This window comes from Streptopelia decaocto (genome assembly GCF_964273445.1).
Source record: "Streptopelia decaocto genome assembly, chromosome: 1".
In the NCBI taxonomy this organism is placed as follows: Eukaryota; Metazoa; Chordata; class Aves; order Columbiformes; family Columbidae; genus Streptopelia; species Streptopelia decaocto.
In genome coordinates, this window is record NC_138663.1 from 1,256,606 (window position 1) to 1,283,285 (window position 26,680).

Sequence of the window (26,680 nt, forward strand, 5' to 3'; positions counted from 1 at the left end):
CTCCAGTTTGTACATGCCAGTTTGCACACTCCAGTTTGCTCACTGGTTTGCACACTTCAGTTTGGTCCCTCTGGTTTGCACACTCCCGCTGGCACACTCTGGTTTGCACACTCCAGTTTGCCGTTACTAGTTTACACAGTCCAGTTTGCTCTCTGCTTTGCACACTGGTTTACTCACGCCCATTTACACCCCCCATTTGCACATTCCGCTTTGCTCTCGGGTTTGGACACTCCAGTTTTGTCTCCAGTTTGCTGGCTTACACATCCCCCTTTGCTTTCTGGTTTGCACACTCCAGTTTGCTCACTCCGGTTTGCACACTCCAGTTTGCTCTTTCGTTTACACACTCCGCCTTGCTCTGGGTGCCCAGGAAGCAGAGTTGTTAGGTGCTGTGGAGCAAAGCTGGGTGCCCAGGAGCAGATCTGGGTGCCCAGGAGCAGATCTGGGTGTCCAGGAGCAGATCTGGGTGCCTGTGGATCAGAGTTGGATGCCCAAGAGCAGAGTTGGGTGCCCAGAAGTAGATCTGGGTGCCCAGGAGCAGAGTTGGGTGCCTGGGAGCACATCTTGGTGCCCAGAAGCAGGTCTGGGTGCCCATGGATCAGAGTTGGATGCCCAAGAGCAGATCTGGGTGCACAGGAGCAGAATTGGGTGCCCAGGTGCAGATCTGGGTGCCCAGAAGCAGATCCAGGTGCACAGGAAGCAGAGTTAGGTGCTGTGGAGCAAAACTGGGTGCCCAGGAGCAGATCTGGGTGCCCATGGAGCAGAGTTGGGTGCCCAGGAGCAGAGTTGGGTGCTGTGGATCAGATCTGGGTGCCCATGGACCAGAGTTGGGTGCCAGGGACAACACCAGGGGGACCCTGCCAGCCTGTCCCCACACTGGGTGGCTTTTGGCCAGGCCGTGCCCAGGACACATCCACCCGCCCGCTCAAACTCCATCATCTCCAGATGTTCATTGGTGATGGCGTTGGAGCAGCCAAGAGGAAGACGAGCGATTTGGGGGGGACGATGACACCGGGGTGGGACAAGCACCCGAGGTGGGGGCGCAGGGGGCTGAGGTGTCCCCCTTGGGTCCCCACAGGTTGAGGTGGAGGTGGAGAGCATGGACAAGGCCGGGAACTTCATCGGGTGGCTGCACGTGGATGGGCTGAACCTGTCGGTGGCCCTGGTGGAACAGGCCCTCTCCAAGGTCCACTTCACCGCCGAGCGCAGCCCCTACTACAAGGCACTGGTGGCCGCCGAGGAGGGCGCCAAGCAGAGGAAGGAGAAGGTGAGGGGGGACAGGGGCGTCACCACCCCAAGGGGTGACCCCACCTCAAGGGATGTCCCCATGCCCAGAGATGTCCCCACCCTGAGGGGTGTCACCGTGCCCAGAGATGTCTCCATCCCAAGGGATGTCACCGTTGCATGTCCTCATACCAAGAGACGTCCCCATGACAAGGGATGTCACCACCACAAGGGATGTCCCCTTCCCAAGAGATGTCCTCATACGAAGAGGTGTCCCCATGTCAAAAGGTGACCCCACCCCAAGGGATGTCCCCATGTCCCCATGCCAAGACATGTCCCCATGCCCAGAGATGTCCACACCCTAAGGGATCTTCCCCTCCCAAGAGATGTCACCACCCTAAGGGATGTCTCCACCCCAGGAGATGTCCCCATCCCAAGGGGTGTCCCCATCACAAAGGATGTCCCCACCCCAAGGGGTATCCCCATGCCCAGAGATGTCTCCATCCCGAGGGATGTCACCATTCCAAGAAATCTCCTGATACCACGAGACATCCCCATGACAAGGGATGTCACCACCACAAGGGATGTCCCGTTCCCAAGAGATGTCCTCATACGAAGAGGTGTCCCCATGTCAAAAGGTGACCCCACCCCAAGGGGTGTCCCCACCCTGAGGGGTGTCACCGCCCCAAGAAATGTCCTCATACCAAGAAATGTCCCCATGCCAAGGAATGTCACCACCACAGGGGATGTCCCCATGCCCAGAGATGTCACCACCCACCCCAAGAAATGTCCTCATGCCAAGAGATGTCACCACCTCAAGGGATGTCCCCACCCCAAGAAATGTCCTCATACCAAGAGGTGTCCCCATGTCAAAAGGTGACCCCACTGCAAGGGGTGTCACCACCCCAAGAAATGTTCTCATACCAAGAGATGTCCCCACTCCAAGGAATATCCCCATGCCCAGAGGTGTCTCCATCCCAAGGGATGTCACCATGTCCCCATGCCAAGACATGTCCCTATGCCCAGAGATGTCCCCACCCCAAGGGGTCTTCCCTTCCCAAGAGATGTCACCACCCACTCCAAGAAATGTCCTCATGCCAAGAGATGTCACCACCTCAAGGGATGTCCCCACCCCAAGAAATGTCCTCATACCAAGAGATGTCCCCACTCCAAGGGAGGTCACCATCACAAAGAATGTCCCTGCCCCAAGGGATGTCACCATGTCCCCATGCCAAGACTTGTCCCCATGCCCAGAGATGTCTCCATCCCAAGGGATGTCCCCATGCCAAGACATGTCCCCATGCCCAGAAATGTCCCCACTCCAGGGGTCTTCCCCTCCCAAGAGATGTCACCACCCTAAGGGATGTCTCCACTCCAGGAGATGTCCCTACCCCAGGAGATGTCCCCATCCCAAGGGGTGTCCCCATCACAAAGGATGTCCCCACCTCAAGGGACATCCCCATGCCCAGAGATGTCACCCCCTCAAGGGATGTCCCCACCCCAAGACTCCTGACACCCAGAGTGCTGGGGCCCAGCGATGCTCCAGCTGCTGGGTGCCACCATCCCCTCACTCCTGGTCACTTGCTGGTGGCATCCAGCATGGCCATGATGTCCCCAACCCTCATGTGTCCCCCCACGGTGGCAGGTGTGGTCCCACCACGAGGAGGCCCCAGCGGAGGAGGTGACCCCGGTGCTGGAGGAGAAGGAACGTTCGGCCAACTACAAGCCCGTCTTTGTCACTGAGATCACCGACGAGCTGCACTTCTACGTGCAGGACGTGGAGACGGGTGCGGGGACAGCGCCGGGGTGGCCCCCACCCACGGGTCACACCCGGGGTGGGGGAATATTTGGGTGGGATGAGGATTCGCAGGTTTGGTGGGTGAGCGATGGAGGTGGGTGCTGGATGTGAGTGCTGCTTTGGGTGCTGGATGTGGGATTTGGGTGCTGGATGTGAGTGCTGCTTTGGGTGCTGGATGTGGGATTTGGGTGCTGGATGGGGGATTTGGGTGCTGGATGTGGGATTTGGGTGCTGGATGTGAGTGCTGATTTGGGTGCTGGATGTGAGTGCTGATTTGGGTGCTGGACGCAGGATTTGGGTGCTGGATGGGGGATTTGGGTGCTGGATGTGGAATTTGGGTGCTGGATGTGAGTGCTGCTTTGGGTGCTGGATGTGGGATTTGGGTGCTGGATGGGGGATTTGGGTGCTGGATGGGGGATTTGGGTGCTGGATGTGAGTGCTGCTTTGGGTGCTGGATGTGAGATTTGGGTGCTGGATGTGAGTGCTGCTTTGGGTGCTGGATGCAGGATTTGGGTGCTGGATTTGAGTGCTAGATGTGGGATTTGGGTGCCGAATTCGGGTGCGGTATTTGGGTGCTGGATGCAGGATTCGGTTGCTGGAGGTGGAATTTGGGTGCTCAATGCAGCATGGGGGTGCTGGATTTGAGTGCTGAATTTGGGTGCTGGATCCAGGTGTTGGATGTGGGTGCTGGATGATGGGTGCTGGATTTGGGATTTGCGTGCTGGATCTGGGCGCTGCATTCGGGTGCTGGATGCGGGTGCTGGGTGTGGGTGCTGGATTCAGGTGCTGACGTGGGTGCTCTGCTTGGGTGCTGGATGTGGGTGCCAGATGCGGGTGCTGGTTTTGGGTGCTGATGTGAGCGCTGGATTCAGGATGTGGATGATGTATTTGGGTGCTGAAGTGGGTGCCAAGGTGGGTGCTGGATTCGGGATGTGAGTGCTGTACTCGGGTGCTGGATTTGGGTGCTATACTGGGGCTGTGGGTGCTGTGTGGGTGCTGTACTGGGGCTGTGGGTGCTGTGTGGGTGCTGTACTGCGGCTGTGGGTGCTGTACTGGGGCTGTGGGTGCTGTGTGGGTACCATACTGGGGCTGTGGGTGCTGTATGGGTGCTGTACTGGGGCTGTGGGTGCCATACTGGGGCTGTGGGTGCTGTGTGAGTGCCGTACTGGGGCTGTGGGTGCTGTGTGGGTGCTGTACTCGGGCTGTGGGTGCTGTACTGGGGCTGTGGGTGCTGTGTGGGTACCATACTGGGGCTGTGGGTGCTGTATGGGTGCTATACTGGGACTGTGGGTGCTGTGTGGGTGCTGTACTCGGGCTGTGGGTGCAGTGTAGGTGCTGTACTCGGGCTGTGGGTGCCGTGTGGGTGCTGTACTCGGGCTGTGGGTGCCGTGTGGGTGCCAAACTGGGGCTGTGGGTGCTGTGTGGGTGCTGTGTGGGTGCTGTACTGGGGCTGTGGGTGCTGTGTGGGTGCTGTACTCAGGATGTAGGTGCTGTACTGGGGCTGTGGGTGCTGTGTGGGTACCATACGGGGGCTGTGGGTGCTGTGTGGGTGCTGTACTCAGGCTGTGGGTGCAGTGTGGGTGCTGTACTCGGGCTGTGGGTGCCGTGTGGGTGCTGTGTGGGTGCTGCATGGGGCTGTGGGTGCCGTGTGGGTGCTGTGCGGGTGCTGACGTGCCGTGCCCCGCAGGCGCGCAGCTGGAGAAGCTGATGGAGAACCTGCGGGCCGAGGTGGGCGCGCACCCCCCCGGGGAGGGCTCCTACGCCCCGCGCCGCGGCGACTTCTGCATCGCCAAGTTCGTCGACGGAGAGTGGTGAGCAGGGTGGGGGTCCCGCCACCCCCGGCGTGGGAGGGGCCTGGGGGTGCCCACCCACCCCACCCGTCCCGCCCTGCAGGTACCGCGCCCGGGTGGAGAAGGTGGAGTCTCCCAGCAAAGTCCACATCTTCTACATTGACTATGGCAACGTGAGTGCCCAGCACCCTTGGGTGCCCCCGAGCCAGCACCCAGGAGCTCATCATGGGGCTCCCAGCACCTTGGGTGCCCCCAGTGCCCATCACAGGGGCTCCCAGCGCCTCTGAGTGTCCCTTTGCCCCAGCACCCTTGGGTGCCTCCAACCCAACACCCTTGGGTGCCCCCGAGCCAGCACCCTTGGGTGCCCCCGAGCCAGCACCCAGGAGCTCATCACGGGGCTCCCAGCACCTTCAGGTACCCCAACCCAGCACCTTTAGGTGACCCCAGTGCCCATCACAGGGGGCCCCAGCACCTCTGGGTGTCCCTTTGCCCCAGCACCTTTGGGTGCCCCCAGTCCCAAGCATCCAGGAGCCCATCATGGGGTGTCCCCCAACTCCAGCAACCAGGAGTCAACCATGTAGTCTCCAACACCCTTGGGTGCCCCCAACCCAGCACCCTTGGGGCCTCTCCCAACCGCTGCACCCAGGAGCCCATCTCGGGTGCCCAGCACCTTTGGGTGCCCCCTAACCCCAGCACCCTTGGTTGCCCCTTGGCCACAACATCCAGGAGCCCATTACAGTGTGCCCAGCACCTTTGGGTGCCCCCTAACCCCAGCACCTTTGGGTGTCCCCTGTGACCCGAGCACCCTTGGATGCCCCTTGACTACAACATCCAGGAGCCCATTACAGTGTGCCCAGCACCTTTGGGTGCCCCCTGTGACCCAAGCACCCTTGGGTGCCCCTTGACCACAACATCCAGGAGCCCATTACAGTGTGCCCAGCACCTTTGGGTGCCCCCTGTGACCCGAGCACCCTTGGGTGCCCCTGGACCACAACATCCAGGAGCCCATTACAGTGTGCCCAGCACCTTTGGGTGCCCCCTGTGACCCGAGCACCCTTGGGTGCCCCTTGACCACAACATCCAGGAGCCCATTACAGTGAGCCCAGCACCTTTGGGTGCCCCCTAACCCCAGCACTTTTGGGTGCCCCCTGTGACCCGAGCACCCTTGGGTGCCCCTTGACCACAACATCCAGGAGCCCATTACAGTGTGCCCAGCACCTTTGGGTGCCCCCTGTGACCCGAGCACCATTGGGTGCCCCTTGACCACAACATCTGGGAGCCCATTACAGTGAGCCCAGCACCCTTGGGTACCCCCCAACCCCAGCACCTTTGGGTGCCTCCAGCACCCTTGGGTGACCCCAGCACCCTTGGGTGCCCCCAGAAGGAGACGCTCCCCGCCACGCGCCTGGCGGCGCTGCCCCCGGCGTTCAGCACCCGTGTGCTGCCGGCACAGGCCACCGAGTACCGGTTCGCATTCATCCAGGTGCCCCAGGACGTGAGTACGGGACTGGGGGGGACTGGGAGGTGCTGGGGGGGTCCGGGGGTGTTTGGGTGGGTTTCTGGGGGGCGAGGGGGGATCCAGGGAGTTACTGGGATGTTTGGGGTGTCCAGGGGAGTACTGTGAAATTTTGGGGAGGGTCTGGGGGCTTTGGGTGGTGGGGGTCTGAGAGGGGAGTGGGGATGCTTTGGAGCATCTGGAGTTTGGGGCGGGGGGGCTCCATGGGACATCCCTGGGTGCAGCAGGAGAATCTGGGGGGGTCCCCAGGGTCCCCTGGGTGTGACAGGAGGACACGGTGGACAGCGCCAAGGGGAACAGCCAGAACAGCCAGGGCTGGGGGGATTGGGGGCTCTGGGGGGTGTTTGGGGGTGATGGGGGGGTCCAGGGAGGTGACACCCATGGGTGACACAGGAGGAGGACACAGTGGGCAGCGTGGTGGGGACATCCAGAACAGCCAGGGCTGGGGGGGACTGGAAGGGATTTTGGGTGCTGGGGGGGGTTGGGGGGTCTGGGGTGCTTGGGGGTTTTGGGGTGCAGGGGTGACACCCCTGGGTGACGCAGGAAGAGGACACAGTGGACAGCGTGGTGGGGACAACATCCAGAACAACCAGTGCTGGGGGGACTGGGAGGGATTTTGGGGTGCTGGGGGGGGGTCGGGGGGTCTGGGGGTGTTTGGGGGTGTTTGGGGGTGGCAGGGGTGACACCCCTGGGTGTGCAGGAGGAGGCGCGGGTGGACGCGGTGGACAGCGTGGTGGGGACATCCAGAACAGCCAGTGTTGGGGGGACTGGGAGGGATTTTGGGGTGCTGGGTCGGATTGGGGGGTCTGGGGGTTTTGGGGTGCAGGGGTGACACCCCTGGGTGACGCAGGAGGAGGACACAGTGGACAGCATGGTGGGGACATCCAGAACAGCCAGTGCTGGGGGGACTGGGAGGGATTTTGGGGTGCTGGGGGGGGTTGGGTGTTGGAGGTGTTTGGGGGTGCAGGGGTGACACCATGGGTGCGGCAGCAGGAGGCGCGGGCGGACGCGGTGGACAGCGTGGTGGGGACATCCAGAACAGCCAGTGCTGGGGGGACTGGGAGGGATTTTGGGGTGCTGGGGGGCTTGGGGGTGCTTGGGGGTTTTGGGGTGACACCCCTGGGTGTGCAAGAGGAGGCACGGGCGGACGCGGTGGACAGTGTGGTGGGGACATCCAGAACAGCCAGTGCTGAGGGGACTGGGAGGGATTTTGGGGTGCTGGGGGTGGTCGGGGGGTCTGGGGGTGTTTGGGGGTTTTGGGGTGCAGGGGTGACACCCCTGGGTGCGCAGGAGGAGGCGCGGGCGGACGCGGTGGACAGCGTGGTGCGGGACATCCAGAACAGCCAGTGCCTGCTGAACGTGGAGCACGGGGGCCCCCCCTGTCCCCACGTCACCCTCCAGTTCAGTGACACCCACAGCGACGTGGGGCTGGGGCTGGTGCGCGAGGGGCTGGTCATGGTGGAGCCGCGCCCCGAGCGCCACTTCCAGAAACTGGTGCGTACTGGGGGCACTGGGAGGGCTGCCGAGGGCGCTGGGGAGGGGGCTCGGGGGTGCTGGGGGGTACTGAGAGGTGATGTGGGGCACTGGGGGGAGGTGGGGGGGTACTGAGGTGCTGGGGGATACTGGGAGGTACTGGGGGGTACAGGGAGGTGCTGGGGGGTACTGGGGAGGTGATAAGGATGTGCTGGGGGATACTGGGAGGCACTGGGGGATACTGGGAGGTGCTGGGGGATACTGGGGGGATACTGGGAGGTGCTGGGGGATACTGGGGAGGTGATAAGGATGTGCTGGGGGATACTGGGAGGCACTGGGGAATACTGGGAGGCACTGGGGAATACTGGGCGGTGCTGGGGGTTACTGGGGGGGAGATGGGGAGAGTACTGAGGTGCTGGGGGATACTGGGAGGTACTGGGGAGGTGATAAGGATGTGCTGGGGGATACTGGGAGGCACTGGGAATACTGGGAGGTGCTGGGGGATACTGGAAGGTGCTGGTGGATACTGGGGGGATACTGGAGGTGCTGGGGGATACTGGGAGGCACTGGGGATACTGGGAGGCGCTGGGGATACTGGGGGTTACTGGGAGGTGCAGGGGGATGCTGGGAGGTACTGGGGGATACTGGGGAGGTGATAAGGATGTGCTGGGGGATACTGGGGGGCACTGGGGGATACTGGGAGGTGCTGGGGATACTGGGAGGTGCTGGGGGTGACTGGGAGGTGCTGGGGGATACTGGGGAGGTGATAAGGATGTGCTGGGGGATACTGGGAGGTGCTGGGGGATACTCGGGGGATACTGGGAGGTGCTGGGGGTGACTGGGAGGCACTGGGGGCAGTGGACTGGGAGGTGCTGGGGGTTACTGGGGGGAGATGGGGAGGTGCTGGGGGGTGATAGGGAGGTGCTGGGGGCTACTGGGAGGTACTGGGGGGTTGATGGGGAGGTGCTGGAGGGGACCGGGAGGCACTGGGGGGACAGACTGGGAAGTGCTGGGGCTTGACCGAGGGGGACTGGGGGGTTCTGGGGTTACTGGGAGGTACTGGGGGCACTGTAAGGTACTGGGGACTGATGGGGGGTTGCTGGGGGAGACTGGGCAGGGGTGGGGCCACACTGGGAGGTGCTGGGCGTACTGGGAGAGGGCGGGAGTTGCTGGGGGGTGCCCTGTACCCCCAAAACCCCCCTGGGAGGGCAGGGGAGGTGACCCAGGTTGACCCCCGTGTCCCCCCCCAGATCACAGAGTACCTGAACGCGCAGGAGGCGGCAAAGAGCGCCCGGGTGAGTGGGGGGGCATGGGGGGCCCCATGGAGCCCCCTTGTCTGGGGTGGGGGCGGGGCTGGATGCACCCCTGCCCATCTCTGGGTGACACTGGACGCACCCCCTCCATACCGGGGTGCTGCTGGCTGTGCCCCCCCGGGTGACACCCCCGTCCCCCCCCCTTCCAGCTGAACCTGTGGCGTTACGGCGATTTCCGCGCGGACGACGCCGACGAGTTTGGTTACAGCCGCTGAGGGACCCCCCGCGCCCCCCAAAATCCTCCTCCCCGCCCCCCATCCCACCCCATCCCTGGGGGCAGCCGGGGGGGTCGCGGGGCTCCATGCCCGGGATGCTGGGGTGGGGGGACCCCCCTGCCCCCCCGCAGCCAGCGCCGCCCCCCCCGGCCCCCCCAGTCTGTATTTAAAGCTTCGGAGGCCAAATAAACGTAGTCAAGCGTCGCGCTGTGATGGTGTCACCCCCCCAGCTCCATGCTGGTGTCACCCCCCCGGCTCCATGCTGGTGTCACCCCCCTGGCTCCATGCTGGTGTCACCCCCCCAGCTCCATGCTGGTGTCACCCCCCCCGGCTCCATGCTGGTGTCAGCCCAGGATCCACCCACGGACCCCAAACCTGGGCATCAAACCCAGGTTCCGCCCATGGACCCCAACCCCAGGACCCACCCATGGGTCCTACCCATGGACCCCCCAAACCTGGGAGCCCACACTGGACCCCAAACCCAGAACCCAAACCTGGACCTCAATCCTGGGTCCCAACTGAGGACCCCAACCCCATGTCACAGACCTGGATCCCAAACACCCAAACACCCTGGACCCCAAACCTGCGACCCAACCCTGGACCCCAACTCTGGGTTCCAACCCTGGATCCCACCTATGGACCCCAAATCCAGGTTCCCGTACCTGGATTCCAACCGTCGACTTCAAACCTGGTACCCAACCCTGGATCCCCACCCTGGAACACAACTGTGGAGCCCAACACCAGATCCCAACCCTGGACCTCAACTCTGGTCCCCAACCCTGGGTCCCACCCATAGACCCCAACCCCTTGTCCCACCCACAGACCCCAACCCAGGACACCGAACATGGGTCCCACCTGTGAATCCCAACCCTGGGACGCAACTGTGGACCCCAAACCCGGGTCCCAATCCTGGACCTCAACCCTGCACCCCAGACCTTGGTCCCATACCTGGACCCCAACTCTGGGTTCCAACCATGGACACCAACCCTGGAACCAGCCCATGGACCCCAACTCTGGGTCCCACACCTGGATCCCAACTGTGGACCCCAAACCTGGCACCCAAACCTGAATCCCCACCCTGGAACTCAACTGTGGAGCCCAACACCAGATCCCAACCCTGGACCTCAACTCTGGTCCCCAACCCTGGGCCCCACCCATGGACCCCAACCCCTTGTCCCACCCACAGACCCCAACCCAGGACACCGAACATGGGTCCCGCCTGTGAATCCCAACCCTGGGATGCAACTGTGGACCCCAAACCCGGGTCCCAATCCTGGACCTCAACCCTGCACCCCAGACCTTGGTCCCATACCTGGACCCCAACTCTGGGTTCCAACCGTGGACACCAACCCTGGAACCAGCCCATGGACCCCAACTCCAGGTCCCAGACCTGGACCCCCCACCCTGCACCCCAGACCTTAGTCCCATACCTGGACCCCAACTCGGTTCCAACCATGCACACCAACCCTGGAACCCAACTAGATGACTCCAGCCTTGGGTCCCAGACCAACATAGGTCCCAAACCTGGCCCGAAACCCAGATCCCAAACTTGGACCTCCACTCTGGACCCCAAACCTGGGACCCAACCCTGGACCCCAACTCTGGGTTCCAACCATGGACACCAACCCTGGAACCAGCCCATGGACCCCAACTCCAGGTCCCACACCTGAACCCAAAACCAAGGTGCTAACCATAGACACCAACCACAGACCCCAACCCTGGGTGCCACCCATGGGTCCCACCCATGTCCCCCAGCCCCCTGGGGACACTGGTGCATGCCACCATGGGCGTCTGCATGGCGGTGCCACTGTCCCCACTGTCCCCAGCGCTGTCAATCGATGACCATGACGGGGGGAACAGTGCCACCCGCTTCAGGGCCCCTGTCCCCGCTGGCCACCTCGCTAATCATAGAGCGGCACTAATTTAATTGAGTTTCGATAATTAACACCAGCAAACAGTTGTAATTAAAGGAGGAACTGGTAGGGGGTCCTGATGCAGGGAGGGGACCCTGGGATATGGGTGACACCCCCCCCAGCTCTGGTGACTGTCACTGTGACATTGAGCCCCCCTGCCTGTCCCCAGCTGCTCACACCCCCCCAGCTCCCCCCATGGTCTGGGCCACCTGGAATGGGATCCCCCCACCCCAAATGTCCTCTGTCCCCACAAGCTGTCCCCTCTGCAGCTGCATGGGGGTCTCTGGCTCTCTTGGGGGGTGAGGGACACATTCTGGGGGTCTTAAGGGTCCCTGAAGGTCTTGGGGGTCTTGACGGTCCTTGAGGATCTTGGGGGGGGGGGCGGTTCTGGGGGTCTTTGACGGTCCCTGGATGTCTCTGGGGGGGTATTGATGGTCTTTGAGGATCCCTGGAGGTCCTGGAAGATCACCCCATGGTGTCCCTGGGGTCAGTTGTCCCTAGAAAGGGGGTCTGGGCCCCCCAGGATCTTTAGGGGGCCCCTGGGGTCACCCTGAGCTCCCACCCAGCCTGGGTGGCCACAGAAGGACCCGCTTGGTGACATGGGGACATTGTGGTTTGTCTCTGGCACTCTGACCTTGAAGCCGTCATTGGAGCTCGTCACCTCTGCTGCTAATTAGTGTCCCTGTCACTAGCGGGGATGAGGCCACCGGGGGGACACCAGGGAGGTGGCTCTGGGACCGCCAGCGGGGCAGTCAGGGGCCCAGGACCTGTCCCTTGTGTCCCTCCCTGTCCCCAAGCTCCCGGTGAGGAGGGAGCAGCCCTGGGACGGTGACAATGTCCCCAGTGCCACCAGCCAGGGGACACCAGAACCTCACGGCAGAGGGTCCTATCCCAGTACAGCCCTGTCCCAGTACAGCCCCATCCCAGTACACCCCCATACCAGTACAGCTCTATCCCAGTACAGCCCCATCCCAGCACAGCCCTGTCCCAGTACAGCCCCATCCCAGTACAGCCCCATCCCAGAACAGCCCCATCCCAGAACAGCCCCATCCCAGTACAGCCCTGTCCCAGTGTAGTTCTATCCCAGTACAGCTCTGTCCCAGTACAGCCCTGTCCCAGTACAGCTCCATCCCAGTACAGCCCCATCCCAGTACAGCTCTATCCCAGTACAGCTCTGTCCCAGTACAGCCCTGTCCCAGTACAGCCCCATCCCAGTACAGCCCCATCCCAGTACAGCCCCATCCCAGTACAGCTCTGTCCCAGTACAGCTCCAACCCAGTACAGACCTGTCCCAGTACAGCCCTGTCCCAGTACAGCTCCATCCTGGTACAGCCCCATCCCAGTACAGCCCCATCCCAGTACAGCTCTGTCCCAGTACAGCCCTGTCCCAGTACAGGGACAGGGGACAGTGTCCTGCAGCGCCACCAGCGATGGCACCAGCGCCACTGTCCCCAACCCCACACCAGAGCCGGAAGAGCCAGTGGAGAAGATTAAAATGAACTTAAAATTAAACTGAACTTAAAATTAAACCGAAATTAAAATTAAACTGAAATTAATTGAACTTGAGCTTCCAGCAGCTCATCTCAGGCCGACCTGTCACATCCCCGTGGAGTGTGGGCGGGTAATTAACACGTCTTATTAATGACCCCTCATTTACGGCCACCTGCCTGTCCCTCTGGCGGGGTTTGGGGACACAGGGGGACACAGAGCACCCGGCATGGCCTGGGGGACCCTGGACCCCCGAGTGCTGGGATGTCACCGTGTGTCCCCTCATGCTGGGATGTCACTGTGTGTGTCCCCTCGTCCTGGGATGTCACCGTGTCCCCCTGGAGCAGGTGGTACGTGGTGGCTGTGGCATTTAGTTCCCAGCTTAATTAGGCCGAGTTTAAGCTGTTTATACCCAGCAGGGCGTTCGCCTCACACCCTTTCCCCCCCGCGACGTGACACCCCTGCTGCCACCCGTCCCTGTCCCCAACCTGTGTCCCCGCGGCCCCCAGTCCTGCTTGGGGTGCAGCCACCCTCATGTTTTGTGTCACCTCAGTGTCCCCCCGCACCCCAGGGTGGTGGGGGGGGGTCCTGGCACAGGGGGTCCCCACTCGGGTGACAGGAGGGTGCTGGTGGCACGATGGCCCCTGTGAAGCCGGGTGGTCACTGTCCCCCCAGCTGTCCCCAAACCCGGGGGGTTCCGGGGGCGCTCGGCACTGGGCTCATTGGAGCTCAGTAATTAGCTGTCAGCGTTAATTGGAAACGGCAAAGTGGTTAATTACATCACGCGGTTGCGGTGCTACATGGCGGGTGTGACAGCGGGGTCCCGCCGCCTTGGGGACAGCGCTTGTGGCAGCAGCGGGGGCACAATGGGAGGTGGCAGGGGCGACAAGGGGCGCGGAGGGACCCGGGGGACAAGACATGGGGTGGGTGGCACGGAGGGACACTGCAGCTGCGACACGGCCCTGGGGACAGGCGGGGGGGAGGTGGTCCTGGGGACACCCACCGAGCCCCCCCCCACCCACCCCATCCCGCCGTGTCCGTGTCCCTGTGTCCCCGTGTGTGACCGCCCCGCCCCTCCGTGCCGCTGCTGTCCCTGTCCCCTGTCCCCTCTCCTTGTCCCCGTCCTCCCGCCCGAGCATCCCGGAGGGGGCGGGGCCAGTACAGGGCCAGCCCCGGTCCCGGTGTCCCCGGTGCCCTCATGTCCCGAAGTCCCCCTGTCACCGTAACCCCGTGTCCCCCTGTCCCGGTGTCCTCGCTGTCCCGGTGTCCCCATGTCCCGCTGTCCCCATATCCCCGGTGTCCCGATGTCTCGATGTCCCGGTGTCCTCATATCCCGCTGTCCCTTTATCCCCGCTGTCCCTGTGCCCCCGGTGTCCCGGTGTCCCCACGTCTCGATGTCCCCATATCCCGCTGTCCCCTTATCCCCGCTCTCCCTGTGTCCCCATGTCCCACTGTCTCCGTATCCCCGGTGTCCCGATGTCCCCATGTCTCAACTCCCCGGTGGCCCGATGTCCCCATGTATCGATGTCCCGGTGTCCGTGCCCCAATGTCCCCTTGTCCAGCTGTCCTGGTGTCCCCATGTCCCTCTGTCCTCAGCTCATCCCCCGACCCACCCCGCAGGGCCGATGTCGCTCCGCTCGGGGGGACACGCGTGACAAGCCGTGTCTGGCCGGGGCGGGGTGGCGGTCACCCGCGGGGGTGTCCCCGTGCCGGTGTCCCCCGTCTCTATATTTATCCCTTTGTCCCCAGAATAGCGGCAGACGGCGGGGGCGGGGGGGGCCGCTCCCCCCACCACGTCCCTCCCCCCTCCCTCCCCCTCCCCCCCCCACCCGTGGCTATTTTTAGCCCGCGCGTGTTTCCAGGGGAACCCTGATGACGCAGTGACGTCAATGCGGGTCAAGCGCCGCCGCCAGGGCTCGCGCCGCCGCGCGCCGGGGCCCCCCCGCCCCGCCCCCCCCTCCCCGCCCCCCCAGCGGCGCAGCACGATGGGCAGCGGCAGGTAGGACCGCGGGGGGCACCGGGATCCCCCTGCCCCGCACCCCCCCGCTCCCACCCTGGGGCTCCCCCCGCCCCCCCGCAGTGCCCGGGGATGCCCGCCCCCCCCCCGGGAGCACCGCACCCCGCGCGGCCCCGGAACCCCCCCGAAACCCCCCCGGAACCCCTCCGCCCCATGGGCCCCATGCACCGCACACGGGGGTGGGGGGGGAACCGGACACCCCCCCCCGGCAGAGCCCCGAGACCCCACGCACCCCCCCCAGCGCCCAGGGCCCCTCCTCCTTTGCAGCACCCTGGGACCCCCGCGCCCCTGGGAACCGCCCCCCCCCCAGCACTCTGGGACCCCCGGGCCCCCCCCCTACAGCACCCTGGGACTCCTTGGCACCCCCCATGCAGCACCCTGGGACCCCCCCCTCCTCGCATCCCATTGAGCACCCCGGGACCGTGGGCCCCCCCCTCTGCAGCACCCTGGGACCCCCAGGCCCCTGGACACCCCCTGTGCAGCACCCAGTACCACCAGCGCCCCCCCCCCCAGCACCCTGGGACCCCTGAACTGCACCCCCTGCACCCCGGGACCCCCCACCATTGCCACCTGTGTCCCCTCCCCACCGTGTCCCCCAGTGTCACCCCCCCATGCAGCAGGCCCTCCTGTGCACCCCCCGCAGCACCCCGCATCCCTGTGCACCCCTAGCGCGGCCACACGTGTGTTCCCCCCCCCTCCCTGCCCGTGTCCCCCCCTTATAATGTCCCCAGGGTGCCCCTCCCTGCCCCACACCCCACGTCTCCGCACCCCCTGCCCACAGTGTCCCCCCCCAGGTCCCCCCTGTCCCGGGGGGGTCCCCAACACCACGCAGCCATCGGGGAGGGGGGGCACACGGGGGGGTGACAGCCCCCTCCCCACGCTGGTGACGTCCCCAAAAGCGGCCTCGGCGCCTCGCGGCGATCTGGAAAGTTCTGTGCCGCGTACGGTGCGGGCACCGGCACGGCGGGTGGCACGTGTCCCCGCGCCCCCACGGGGGGGGTCACCGGCTCTGGGGGTGTGACGGGGGGGGGGGGGGACACCTGGGTGACCCCAGCGGCTGCTGGGCTGCGGTGGGGCAGGATCGGGCCCCTGCGTCCATGGGAGGGGCCTGGGGTGCTCGGTGTGACGTCCCCGTGTCCCCCCCGAGCCCTGGGGCACCCACGGGTGCAGGTGAGCACGGGCCACCCCCTTGTCCCACCGCAGCACAGTGACATCCCCTCTGTCCCCCCAGGAACGGGGGGTGACCAGGGAGCGATGGCTTCTCCACCCCGGCAGTGTCCCCCCTGCAGTGTCCCCCGGATGGCAAAGTGGCCCCCAGATGGGGCGATGCTGTGACGCAGCTCCGCACCAGAGTGTCACCCGTCACCTGGGTGACATGGGGACAGGACACTGCAGCCTGCACAGTGTCACCTGCCCTGCAAACTGCCACCTCTCCTGTCACCCTGTGTGTCGGGGCTGCGGGATGGGGACACGGGATGGAGATGGGGACAGGGGATAGAAATGGGGACACAGGGTAGAGATGGGGACAGGGGAAGGGGATGGGGACACGGGATAGAAACAGGTAGCCTGCACAGTGTCACCTTTCCTGTCACCCTGCTTGTCAGAGCTGCAGGATGGAGATGGGGACACAGGATGGAGATGGGGACACGGGATGGAGATGGGGACATGGGATAGAGACAGGTAGGCTGCACTGTGTCACCTTTCCTGAAAACTGTCACCTCCCCTGTCACCCTGCTTGTCAGAGCTGCGGGATTGAGGTGGGGACACAGGATGGGGACATGGAGAGGAGATGGCGACGGGTGATGGAGACAGGGACACAGAATAGAGGTGGCAATGTGGGGATGGAGATGGGGACATGGGGAGGAGATGGGGACACAGGATGGAGCTGGGGACAGGGGATGGAGCAGGGGACACAGGATGGAGGTGACTGTGGGATGGAGAAGGGACACTTGTGCTGCTGGCAGGGGCTGGTGACATCTTAGTGTGACACCCAGTGACGAGTCCACTGCTTTGCCGTGGTTCCAGTGTCACGTCCCAGCTGTCCCCAAGGTCTGCACCTCTGCAGCAGCCGCGGGTGACAGCGGGTGGCAGCCGGTGGCACGGGTGTCCCGAGGTGGCAGAACCTTGGGGACACCTGTGCCACCAGTACCCTGAAAACCTCTGATGTCCCCCCCGAGAGCTGCGCCCAGAGGGACTGTCACCCCCACGGAGCCACCGCCACATCCCGCCACCGCCCCAGGGACACGGCTTGGACCCCTCGCCCTGCCACCGAGGAGGGGACAGCTCAGTGTCACCGTCCGTCTGGAACCGGAGGATGGGGACACCCGGCAGCCGCAGTGACACCAGGCACCGGCTGCTCCTGCCGGGGGATTTTGCAGGAGCGGAGGTTTGGTGGTGACATCGGTGACACCCGGTGTGGCTCATGGGGTGACAGTGGGGATTTGGGGACCCCCCTGCTGGCTGTCACCGCAGGTCACCACATGTCCAGCGGAAAATCTACATCTGAGATGCGGCCCTGCCCGTCCCTGCCCGCACAGGCAGGGACACTGCAGGCTGTCACCTCCCGTCCATGCCACTGCCACACGGGGCTGGGTTGTGTCCCCATCGCTCTGTGACCTGTCCCCATCACTCTGTGCCACGTCTCCATCGCTCTGTGACCGGTCCCCATCGCTCTCTGCCATGTCCCCACCTCTCTCTGCTGTGTCCCCAGTGTCCCCCCACAGTCTGTGCCAATGTCCCTGTCAGTCTGTGCTGTGTCCCCATCAGCTTATGCCTTGTCCCCATTGGTCGGCGCTGTGTCCCCATCCCTCTGTGCCACCTCTCTGTCCCTCTGTGGCCTGTCCCCATTGCTTCACACCATGTCCCCATCCCTCTATGCCACCTCCCTGTCCCTTTGTGGCCTGTCCCTATCGCTCCACGCCATGTCCCCATCACTCTGTGGCCTGTCCCCGCCGCCCTGTGACATGTTCCTCGCAGTCTGTGCCGTGTCCCCATCCCTCTGTGCCATGTCCCCATCCCTCTGTGCCAAACGTCCCCTTGGTCTGAGCCGTGTCCCCTCAGTCTGTCCCCATCCCTCTGTGCCAAACGTCCCCTTGGTCTGAGCAGCTCCTGTGGTAACAATGTCACCCAAGGACCCAAGTGTCCCAGCTCCCAGCATCAGGGTCCCCAAGGTACGGGGATCACTGGGACCCCCAGTCTGGGCAGGGTGCTGTGGGGACCCACACAGGTGACACCGACCACCGTCACCCCCCGTGCAGGTGACAACCCAGAGCTGACGCTGACCTCGGGGCGCAGGGACCGTGTCCCACTGCAGGACCCCCCATGGGGGGCTCTGCGCAACATCTGCACCCCCAGCTGGGGGGATGTGTCCCTGTCCCCCTGCTCGTCACCGGCTGCCACCGCGGGTGCCACCGCGCCTGTCCCTGTCCCTCTCGGGTCTTTTTGCGGTCTGGGCTTGCTGTTCCTCCCGCAGCACTCAGGAAGCCCTTACCCCAAAAAGTATCTGCGGGGGGTCACGTCGGCGGGGGGGACACAGCCCAGGTAAGTGGGGGACACTGCGGGGACCCTGACAGACCCCCCTCTCAGCCTTGGGGACAGCCTGGGGACAGGGGGGGTGCACAAAGCCACCCACACAGGGTCATTGTCAGGGGGGTGGTGGCACCGGGGGGGGACACCGAGCCAGTGCCCATTTGCCCCCCAGGGTGGGGACTTGGGTGGGGAAGGGGGTCCTGGGGTGACCCTGGTGGGGGGGTCGTGGCAGGGTCTCAGCACCCTTGTGACACCCCCTTGCTCTGGCACAGTGGCTGAATGTCACCGTGGGGTGACAGCTCTTGTCTGGATGGGGACAACCAGGGGGGCCCTTCCTCCTGCCCCCTCTTCAGAGGGGACCCCAGCACCCATGGGTGGGGGGTCTGCGCCACGGTCAGGGACCCATGGGACAGGACCTGGCACCCACGGGGACTCGCTGCCACCGGGGAGGGACAGATTGGGCACGGCCACCTCTGCGGGGACTTCGGCCCTGGGGGGTCCCTGCGCAAGTGTGCACAGCCGGGTGTGCACGGGGGGCACGAGGGTGCACACGGCTCAGGTGTGCACCCCCCACAACATGCACGGGGTGCACGACTCCCGAGTGTGCACACTTGTGCACACTCGGGAGTCGTGCACCCCGTGCATGTTGTGTGCACAAGTATGCACAACCCCACTGCGTGTGCAAGGATGCACAAGCATCAAGTGTGCACAACCCGAGTGTGCACAGCCCCACAACATGCACAAGGGTGCACGACTCCCAAGTGTGCGCAAGGATGCACAAGCCTTGGGGGTGCACAACCAGAGTGTGCACAACCCCACAATGTGCACAGGGCTGCGCAACTCCTGAGTGTGCACGGGGGGCACAAGGATGCACAACCCCACTGCGTGTGCAAGGATGCACAAGCCTCAGGTGTGCACAATATGAGCGTGCACAATCTGAGTGTGCACACCCCCACAACATGCACAGGGTGCACGACTCCTGAGTGTGCACAGGGATGCACAACCCCACTGCGTGTGCAAGGATGCACAAGCCTCAGGTGTGCACAATATGAGTGTGCACAATCTGAGTGTGCACAACCCCACAACATGCACAGGGTGCACGACTCCCGAGTGTGCACAGGGATGCACAACCCCACTGCGTGTGCAAGGATACACAAGCCTCAGGTGTGCACAACCTGAGTGTGCACAACCCCACGACATGCACAAGGGTGCACGACTCCCGAGTGTGCACAAGGATGCACAAGCCTCAAGTGTGCACAGGGGTGCACAACCCGAGTGTGCACAACCCCACAACATGCACAGGGTGCACGACTCCTGAGTGTGCACAGGGGGGCACAAGCCTCAGGTGTGCACAACTCCAAACCGTGCACAGGGCTGCACAACTCCTGAGTGTGCACAGGCGGGGGCACAAGGATGCACAACCCCACTGCGTGTGCAAGGATGCACAAGCCTCAGGTGTGCACAATATGAGTGTGCACAATCTGAGTGTGCACAACCCCACAACATGCACAAGGGTGCATGACTCCCAAGTGTGCACAAGGATGCACAACCCCACTGCGTGTGGAAGGATGCAGAAGCCACAGGTGTGCACAACCCCACAATGTGCACAGGGCTGCGCAACTCCTGAGTGTGCACAGGGGGGCATAAGGATGCACAATCCCACTGTGTGTGCACGGATGCACAACCCCTCAGGTGTGCACAACCTGAGTGTGCACAATCCCGCTGCATGCACAGGGCTGCACAACTCCTGAGTGCGCACAAGGATGCACAAGCCTCAGGTGTGCATGGGGGTGCACAACCAGAGTGTGCACAACCCCACAACGTGCACAACCCCTGAGTGTGCACAAGGGGGCACGACCCCAATGCATGTGCAAGGGGGCACAACCCAAGTGTGCACAATCCCACTGCATGTGCAAAGATGTACAACCCAAGTGCACACAATCCCACTGCATGCACAAGGATGTACAAGCCAAGTGTGCACAGGGCTGCACAACCCCCAAGTGTGAACAACCCCACGGCGTGCAGAGGGTTGCACTGTGTGCACATGGGGATGCACAAGCCCCTTGCACACAGGCAAGGGTGCACAACCCTGCTCTGTGCACATGGGGGGCACAACCCCAGATTGTGCACGCAGCAACGTGCAACCTCGCTGTGTGCACACCCGAGTGCACAATCCCACTGCGTGCACAGGGATGCACGGCCCCACTGTGTGCTTGTGCGGGTGCATGAGCCCCGAGCGTGCACATAGGTGCACAATCCCACTGTGTGCACATGGATGCACAAGCCCAGAGCGTGCACACGATTGCACGAGGTCACCATGTGCACAGGGATGCTCAGCCTCAGAGTGTGCACAAGGGGATGTGCAAGCCCAGTGTGTGCACACAGATGCACAGCCCCAGTGTGTGCACGCAAGGGTGCACAATGCCAGTGTGCACACTGGTGCACAATCCCACTGTGTGCACATGGGTGTGCAACCCCGGAGTGTGCACATGGGTGTGCAAGCCCAGAGTGTGCACAAAGGGATGTGCAACCCCAGAGTGTGCACATGGGTGTGCAAACATGGAGTGTGCACAGGGATGTGCAACCCACAGTGTGCACAAAGGGATGTGCAACCTGGAGTGTGCACATGGGTGTGCAACCCAGGAGTGTGCACATGGGTGTGCAAGCCCAGAGTGTACACAGGGATGTGCAACCCAGGAGTGTGCACATGGGTGTGCAAGCCCAGAGTGTGCACATGGGTGTGCAACCCCGAGTGTGCACAGGGATGTGCAACCTCAGAGTGTGCACATGGGTGTGCAAGCCCAGAGTGTGCACATGGGTGTGCAACCCTGAGTGTGCACAGGGATGTGCAACCCACAGTGTGCACATGGGTGTGCAAGCCCAGAGTGTGCACAGGGATGTGCAAGCCCAGAGTGTGCACATGGGTGTGCAAGCCCAGAGTGTACACACTGGTGCACAATCCCACTGTGTGCACACGGGTGTGCAACCCTGAGTGTGCACAAAGGGATGTGCAAGCCCAGAGTGTACACAATGTCACTGCGTGCACATGGATGCACAACCCCAGTGTGCACAGGGACACCCAGGACCCCCTGCACGCACCCAGGGGTGCACACCCCCCCGGCACACGCGGGTGCGCCCCCCGCTGCCGCCCTGTGGAGCCGCCGTGTCCCCTTGTCCGTCCTGCTGTCCCCATCACGTCCCCAAGCAGAGCTGGACTGTCCCACCCCACAGTGGCACCCGCTGTGACCTTCAGGCCCCGCTGCCCGCCTAATGATGCCTTAATTACCTAATTATGGGATGGAGGCTCTGCACGGAGATCGTTAATTCGCGGTTAATGCGGCGATGTCACTGGGATCGATGGCCCTGTCCCCTGCCCGGGGACAGGACTTGCCCCAGTGACACCCTCGTTGCAATGTTGGTGTCCCGGGACCAGTGAGCACCCCGGGGGTCACAGCAGGTCCCCAGTGCTCCCAGTTTGGGTGCCCATCGCAGCCCCAGGTACCCACAGGGCCCCTTTGGGTTCCACATGGCACTGGTGTCATGCTGAACGGGGCTGGTGACAGAGGGTGGCACAGGGGACACGTCCCCACAGCCAAGGGCAGCTCTGGGGCTGGGAACACAGGGAAGGGGGGCTGAGGACATTGCACCTCCTCCCTGTGGCCCTGTCCCCCCGCTGTGACACCCAGTGGCTGGGGGGGGTGACATGGTGGGGATCCGGGACAAGGGTGGGGGTGATGCTGGCTTGGGGACACTAGTGACAGTGGCTGTGAGGGGACAGGGCTTGGGGACCCAAGTGTTCATGACTGCAGGGGGACAGGGCTTGGGGACAGTGTTTGGGGACAGGGCTTTGGGACGTGGGTGATGCTGGCTGGGAGGGGACGGGATCTGGGGACATGAGCAATGATGACAGTGGGGGGACAAGGCTTGGGGACATGAGTGGTGCTGGCTGTGGGGGGACAGGGACAGGGCTTGGGACACAAGTGATGGTGGCTGCAGGGGGACGGGGCTTGAGTCAGGGACTGGGGACACGAGCAATGCTGGCTGTGAGGGGACAAGGACTGGGGACATGAGTGATGGTGGCTGCAGAGGGACAGGAGCTGGGGACATCAGAGGGATGGTGCTGGCTGGGGGAACACAGGGCTTGGGGACACGAGCAATGTGAGGGGACAGGGCTTTGGGACACTAGTGACACTGGCTGGGGGGGACAGGGCTTGGGGACAGGGCTTGGGGACATGAGTGATGCTGGCTGGGGCGGGATGGGGACTGGGGACACAAGCAATGCTGGCGGGGGACAAGGCTTTGGGACATGAGTAGTGCTGGCTGTGGGGGGACAGGGCTTGGGGACACAAGTGATGGTGGCTGCAGGGGGACAGGACTTGGGTCAGGGACTGGGGACACAAGCGATGCTGGCTGTGAGGGGACAAGGACTGAGGACATCAGAGGGATGATGCTGGCTGGGGGGACACAGGGCTTGGGGACATGAGCAATGCTGGCTGTGAAGGGACAAGGATTGGGGACATGAGTGATGGTGGCTGCAGAGGCACAGGGGCTGGGGCTGGGGCTTGGGGACATGAACGATGCTGGCTGTGAGGGGACAAGGACTGGGGACATCAGAAGGATGATGCTGACATGGGGGGACAGGGTTTGGGAACAGGGTTTGGGGACACAAGTCATGGTGCTGCAGGGGGACAGGGCTTGGGGACATGAGCAAAGCTGATGGGGGGCACAGGGCTTGGGGACATGAACGATGCTGGCTGTGGGGGATGGGGCTGGGGACAGGGACTGGGGACATGAGTGATGGTGGTTGCAGGGGGACAGGGACTGGGGACAGAAGCAGGAGCTGACTGTGGGGGGGACAAGATGGGGACAGGGCTTGGGGACAAGAGCAATGCTGACCTGGGTGGGGACAGGGCTTGGGGACAGCAGCAGGACTGAGAGGGACAAGGACGCGGTGACAGCCACCAGGCAGCCATGCTGGCTGCAGGGGACCCCACCGGGCAGCGGTGTCCCCGTGGTGGCTCTGGGGACCCCATTGGGCAGCACTGTCCCCGTGGTGGCTCTGGGGACCCCATTGGGCAGCGCTGTCCCCGTGGTGTCCCCACGGTGGCTCTGGGGACCCCTCCTGGCAGCGCTGTCCCCGCGGTGTCCCCGTGGTGGCTCTGGGGACCCCTCCTGGCAGCGCTGTCCCCGCGGTGTCCCCACGGTGGCTCTGGGGACCCTGCCTGGCAGTGCTGTCCCCGCGCTGTCCCCGTGGTGGCTCTGGGGACCCCTCATGGCAGCGCTGTCCCCGTGGTGTCCCCGTGGTGGCTCTGGGGACCCCATTGGGCAGCGCTGTCCCCGTGGTGTCCCCACGGTGGCTCTGGGGACCCCATTGGGCAGCGCTGTCCCCACGGTGTCCCCGTGGTGGCTCTGGGGACCCCATTGGGCAGCGCTGTCCCCGCGGTGGCTCTGGGGACCCCTCCTGGCAGCGCTGTCCCCGCGGTGTCCCCGCGGTGGCTCTGGGGACCCTGCCAGCCGCTGCCCGGCAGCCGGTGACGCCGCTGCCCGTTCCTGGCAGGGCCACGTCACTGTTTGCGGAGTGTGGCCACCGCCACCTTCCCGGTGTCACCCCACCGCGGGGACCGCAGCCTGGGGACACTCCGGGACACCCTGACTGCCCCCCGGGGGCTGGGGTCACCCACGGGGCCACACTCTCGGTTTGGGGTTGTCCCCGCCCCCCGTGCCACCCCGGCTGTGTCTCCACCTCACCCCGTGTGCAGACTGGGGGCTCCAGCATTCCTGGGGACACTGGGGACACCTGGGGACACCGGCCGCCACCCCCTTGGCGTGGGTTTGAAGTCCCCCCCGGGTGGGCTCTGTCCCTTGTCACCACCCCCGGCTTGGCACTAGGGGACGCCGCGCTGTCCCCCTGTCGCCCCCGCGGTGGGGCCGGTGTCAGGCGGGGTGACCCGACCACAGGAATGTGGGTGCTAATCCGGGCCGGCGCGGGGGGTCGCTGGGGACATCGGGCTTCAGGGGACACTGGGGACACCAGGTTCCGGGGGGGAATCTCTGGGGGACTCTGGGCTCCAGGGGACATCGAGCTCCCCGGGGACATCGGGGACCGGGGGGCATCGGGCTCCCCGGGGGACACGGGGCTCCAGGGGACATTGTGGACACCGGGTTCCGGGGAGGGGGAACTCTGGGTGACTCTGGGCTTCAGGGGACATCGAGCTCCTCGGGGGACATGGGGATCCGGGGGACATCGGGATCCTGGGGACAACAGACTCTCGGGGACACCGGGCTCCCCGGACGACACGGGGCTCCAGGGGACATTGGGGACACTGAGTTCCGGGGGGATCTCTGCGAGACTCTGGGCTCCGGGGGACACCGAGCTCCCCGGGGACATCGGGGACCGGGGGGCATCGGGCTCCCCGGGGGACATCGGGATGCGGGGGACACCGGGCTTCCCGGGCGACACGGGGCTCCAGGGGACATTGGGGACACCGGGTTCCGGGGAGGGGGAACTCTGGGTGACTCTGGGCTTCAGGGGACATCGAGCTCCCCGGGGGACATCGGGATCCGGGGGACCAGGGGGTCCCTGGGGGACATCAGACTCCGGGGATCATCATGGTCCCCGGGGGACATCGGGATCGGGGCGACAACGGGGTCCCTGGGGGACATCGGACTCCGGGGATCATCATGGTCCCCGGGGGACATCGGGATCGGGGGGACATCGGGGTCCGGGGGACAACGGGCTCTCGGGGAACACCGGGGACACCAGGGTCGTGGGGACACCGGGCATCCCGGCGGTCACCGGGCTCCGGGGGACACCGGCCTCGGGGGGACACCGGGGACAACAGGCTCACGGGGATACCGGGCTCCGGGGGACACCGGGGACACCGAGGTCCCGGCACCGCAGTTTGTGTCCCCGCAGAGTCACCGCCGGCTCTTGGCGACAGCGGGGACCTGTCCCCGTTCATGTCCCTTTATCCCCATCCCCGCTCCACCCACTCCTTGTCCCCTCCCCATCTCTGTGCCAGCTCTGGGGACACGTTGGGGACACGGCGGGTGTGGCCATGTCTGGCGTGCCTGCACATCTGGATGCGTCCGTGCCCGCATCCAGATGTGCATGTGGATATGCGGATGTCCCAAGCTGTGTCCACAGCCAGATGTGAGTGTGATCAGGTGTGTCTGCACACGGGCGTGCATGCGAGCACGTCTGGACGACAGATGTGCACTGATGCTCATCCAGATGTTCACAACACAGATGTGCGGATGAGCGTGCATGGGGCAGAGCGACGTGTTCCCATATGTGCATATACCCAGGTGTGTCAATGCTTAAAGATATGTATCCAGGTATGCGTGTATCCAGATGTGCATTTGCCCAGACGTGCATGAGTGTGCACAGGGGTAGAGCCACATGTGCCCAGATGTCACAGTCCCTGTATGTGTCTCTGCCCAGATGTGTATACCCTGCTGTGTCTTGGCTCATTACGGGTGTTTCCAGGTGTGCCAATGTCCAGATGTTTTTGTGTTACTCTGCCCAGAAGTGCCCTGGACCGGCTCTACGTGTGCCCATGTGTGCCTCCCCCCAGATGTGCGTGTGTCCAGGTGTGCATAGGGACGGATCTATGTGTGCCCATGTCCCCAGATGTTTCCAATATCAGACATTCCTGTGCCCAGATGTGCTTCTCCCCGTGGGCGAGTGCATCCAAGCCTGCCCAGATGTGCCCAGATGCCGATTTACACGCGCCTAAATGTGCATCCAACCAGATGTGCGTGCTCCCAGATGTGTGTTTGCCCCCGTTATGTTGACATCCAGATGTGCACACACCCAGGTCCATGCACTCGGGGGGACACCTCTGTGCCACCCCCGCTGTACCCGCTCTGCCGGTGACACCTCAGGTGACCTCGGTTGTGGGAGCCCCAGTCGTGCCCCCCCCGGGGTACACCCAGAAGTACCTGCGTGGGTTGGGGGGGTGCGCCCCCCCCTCGAGCAGGACACGCGTGTCTGTGTGAGTGTGTGTGTGTGTGCAGGACTGCACGCACCCTCCCTGCGTGGGGGGGGCACCCACAAAGCCCTGCATGCCCATGGGGTGCTGGGTCTGGGTGGCCCAAAACGGGGTGGGGGGGTCGCGGGGTCCCTCTCGCCATCGGTGCCTCCCAGCCAGGGTGACAAATGGGGCAGGTCGGGGGGTGGGCAGTTCGGAGGGCCCCCCCGCCCCGCTCCCTGGGGAGCCCCGGCCGCGGGTGCGTGTGCGGGTGCGCACGGCGCTGGGCTGTGTGTGCGCCCCCCCCGCACACGTCGGGCTGCGCTCCCCGGGGCACGTATGCGCAGGGAGCGTGAGCGCCGTGGGGCTGCTGGGGGCAGCATGTGGGGCCGCTGTGGGGCCGGCCGTGGGTCAGGCTGGGGGGGGGGCCGTGGG

The 26,680-nt window shown here is 64.2% G+C and overlaps 1 protein-coding gene across 1 annotated transcript in view; it reads left to right on the forward strand.

Moving 5' to 3' along the window:
* SND1 (staphylococcal nuclease and tudor domain containing 1) overlaps positions 1-9,530 on the forward strand; it is a 139,512-nt gene extending 129,982 nt beyond the window's left edge. Inside the window, exons 17-24 of the mRNA XM_082043181.1 lie at positions 1,076-1,264; positions 2,867-3,008; positions 4,707-4,830; positions 4,913-4,982; positions 6,191-6,304; positions 7,616-7,819; positions 9,049-9,093; positions 9,261-9,530. Of these exons, the coding sequence (XP_081899307.1) occupies positions 1,076-1,264; positions 2,867-3,008; positions 4,707-4,830; positions 4,913-4,982; positions 6,191-6,304; positions 7,616-7,819; positions 9,049-9,093; positions 9,261-9,326 (954 nt within the window). The 3' untranslated portion in view covers positions 9,327-9,530. The remainder of the gene's footprint in view (positions 1-1,075; positions 1,265-2,866; positions 3,009-4,706; positions 4,831-4,912; positions 4,983-6,190; positions 6,305-7,615; positions 7,820-9,048; positions 9,094-9,260) is intronic.
* Positions 9,531-26,680: the final 17,150 nt, after the last annotated feature.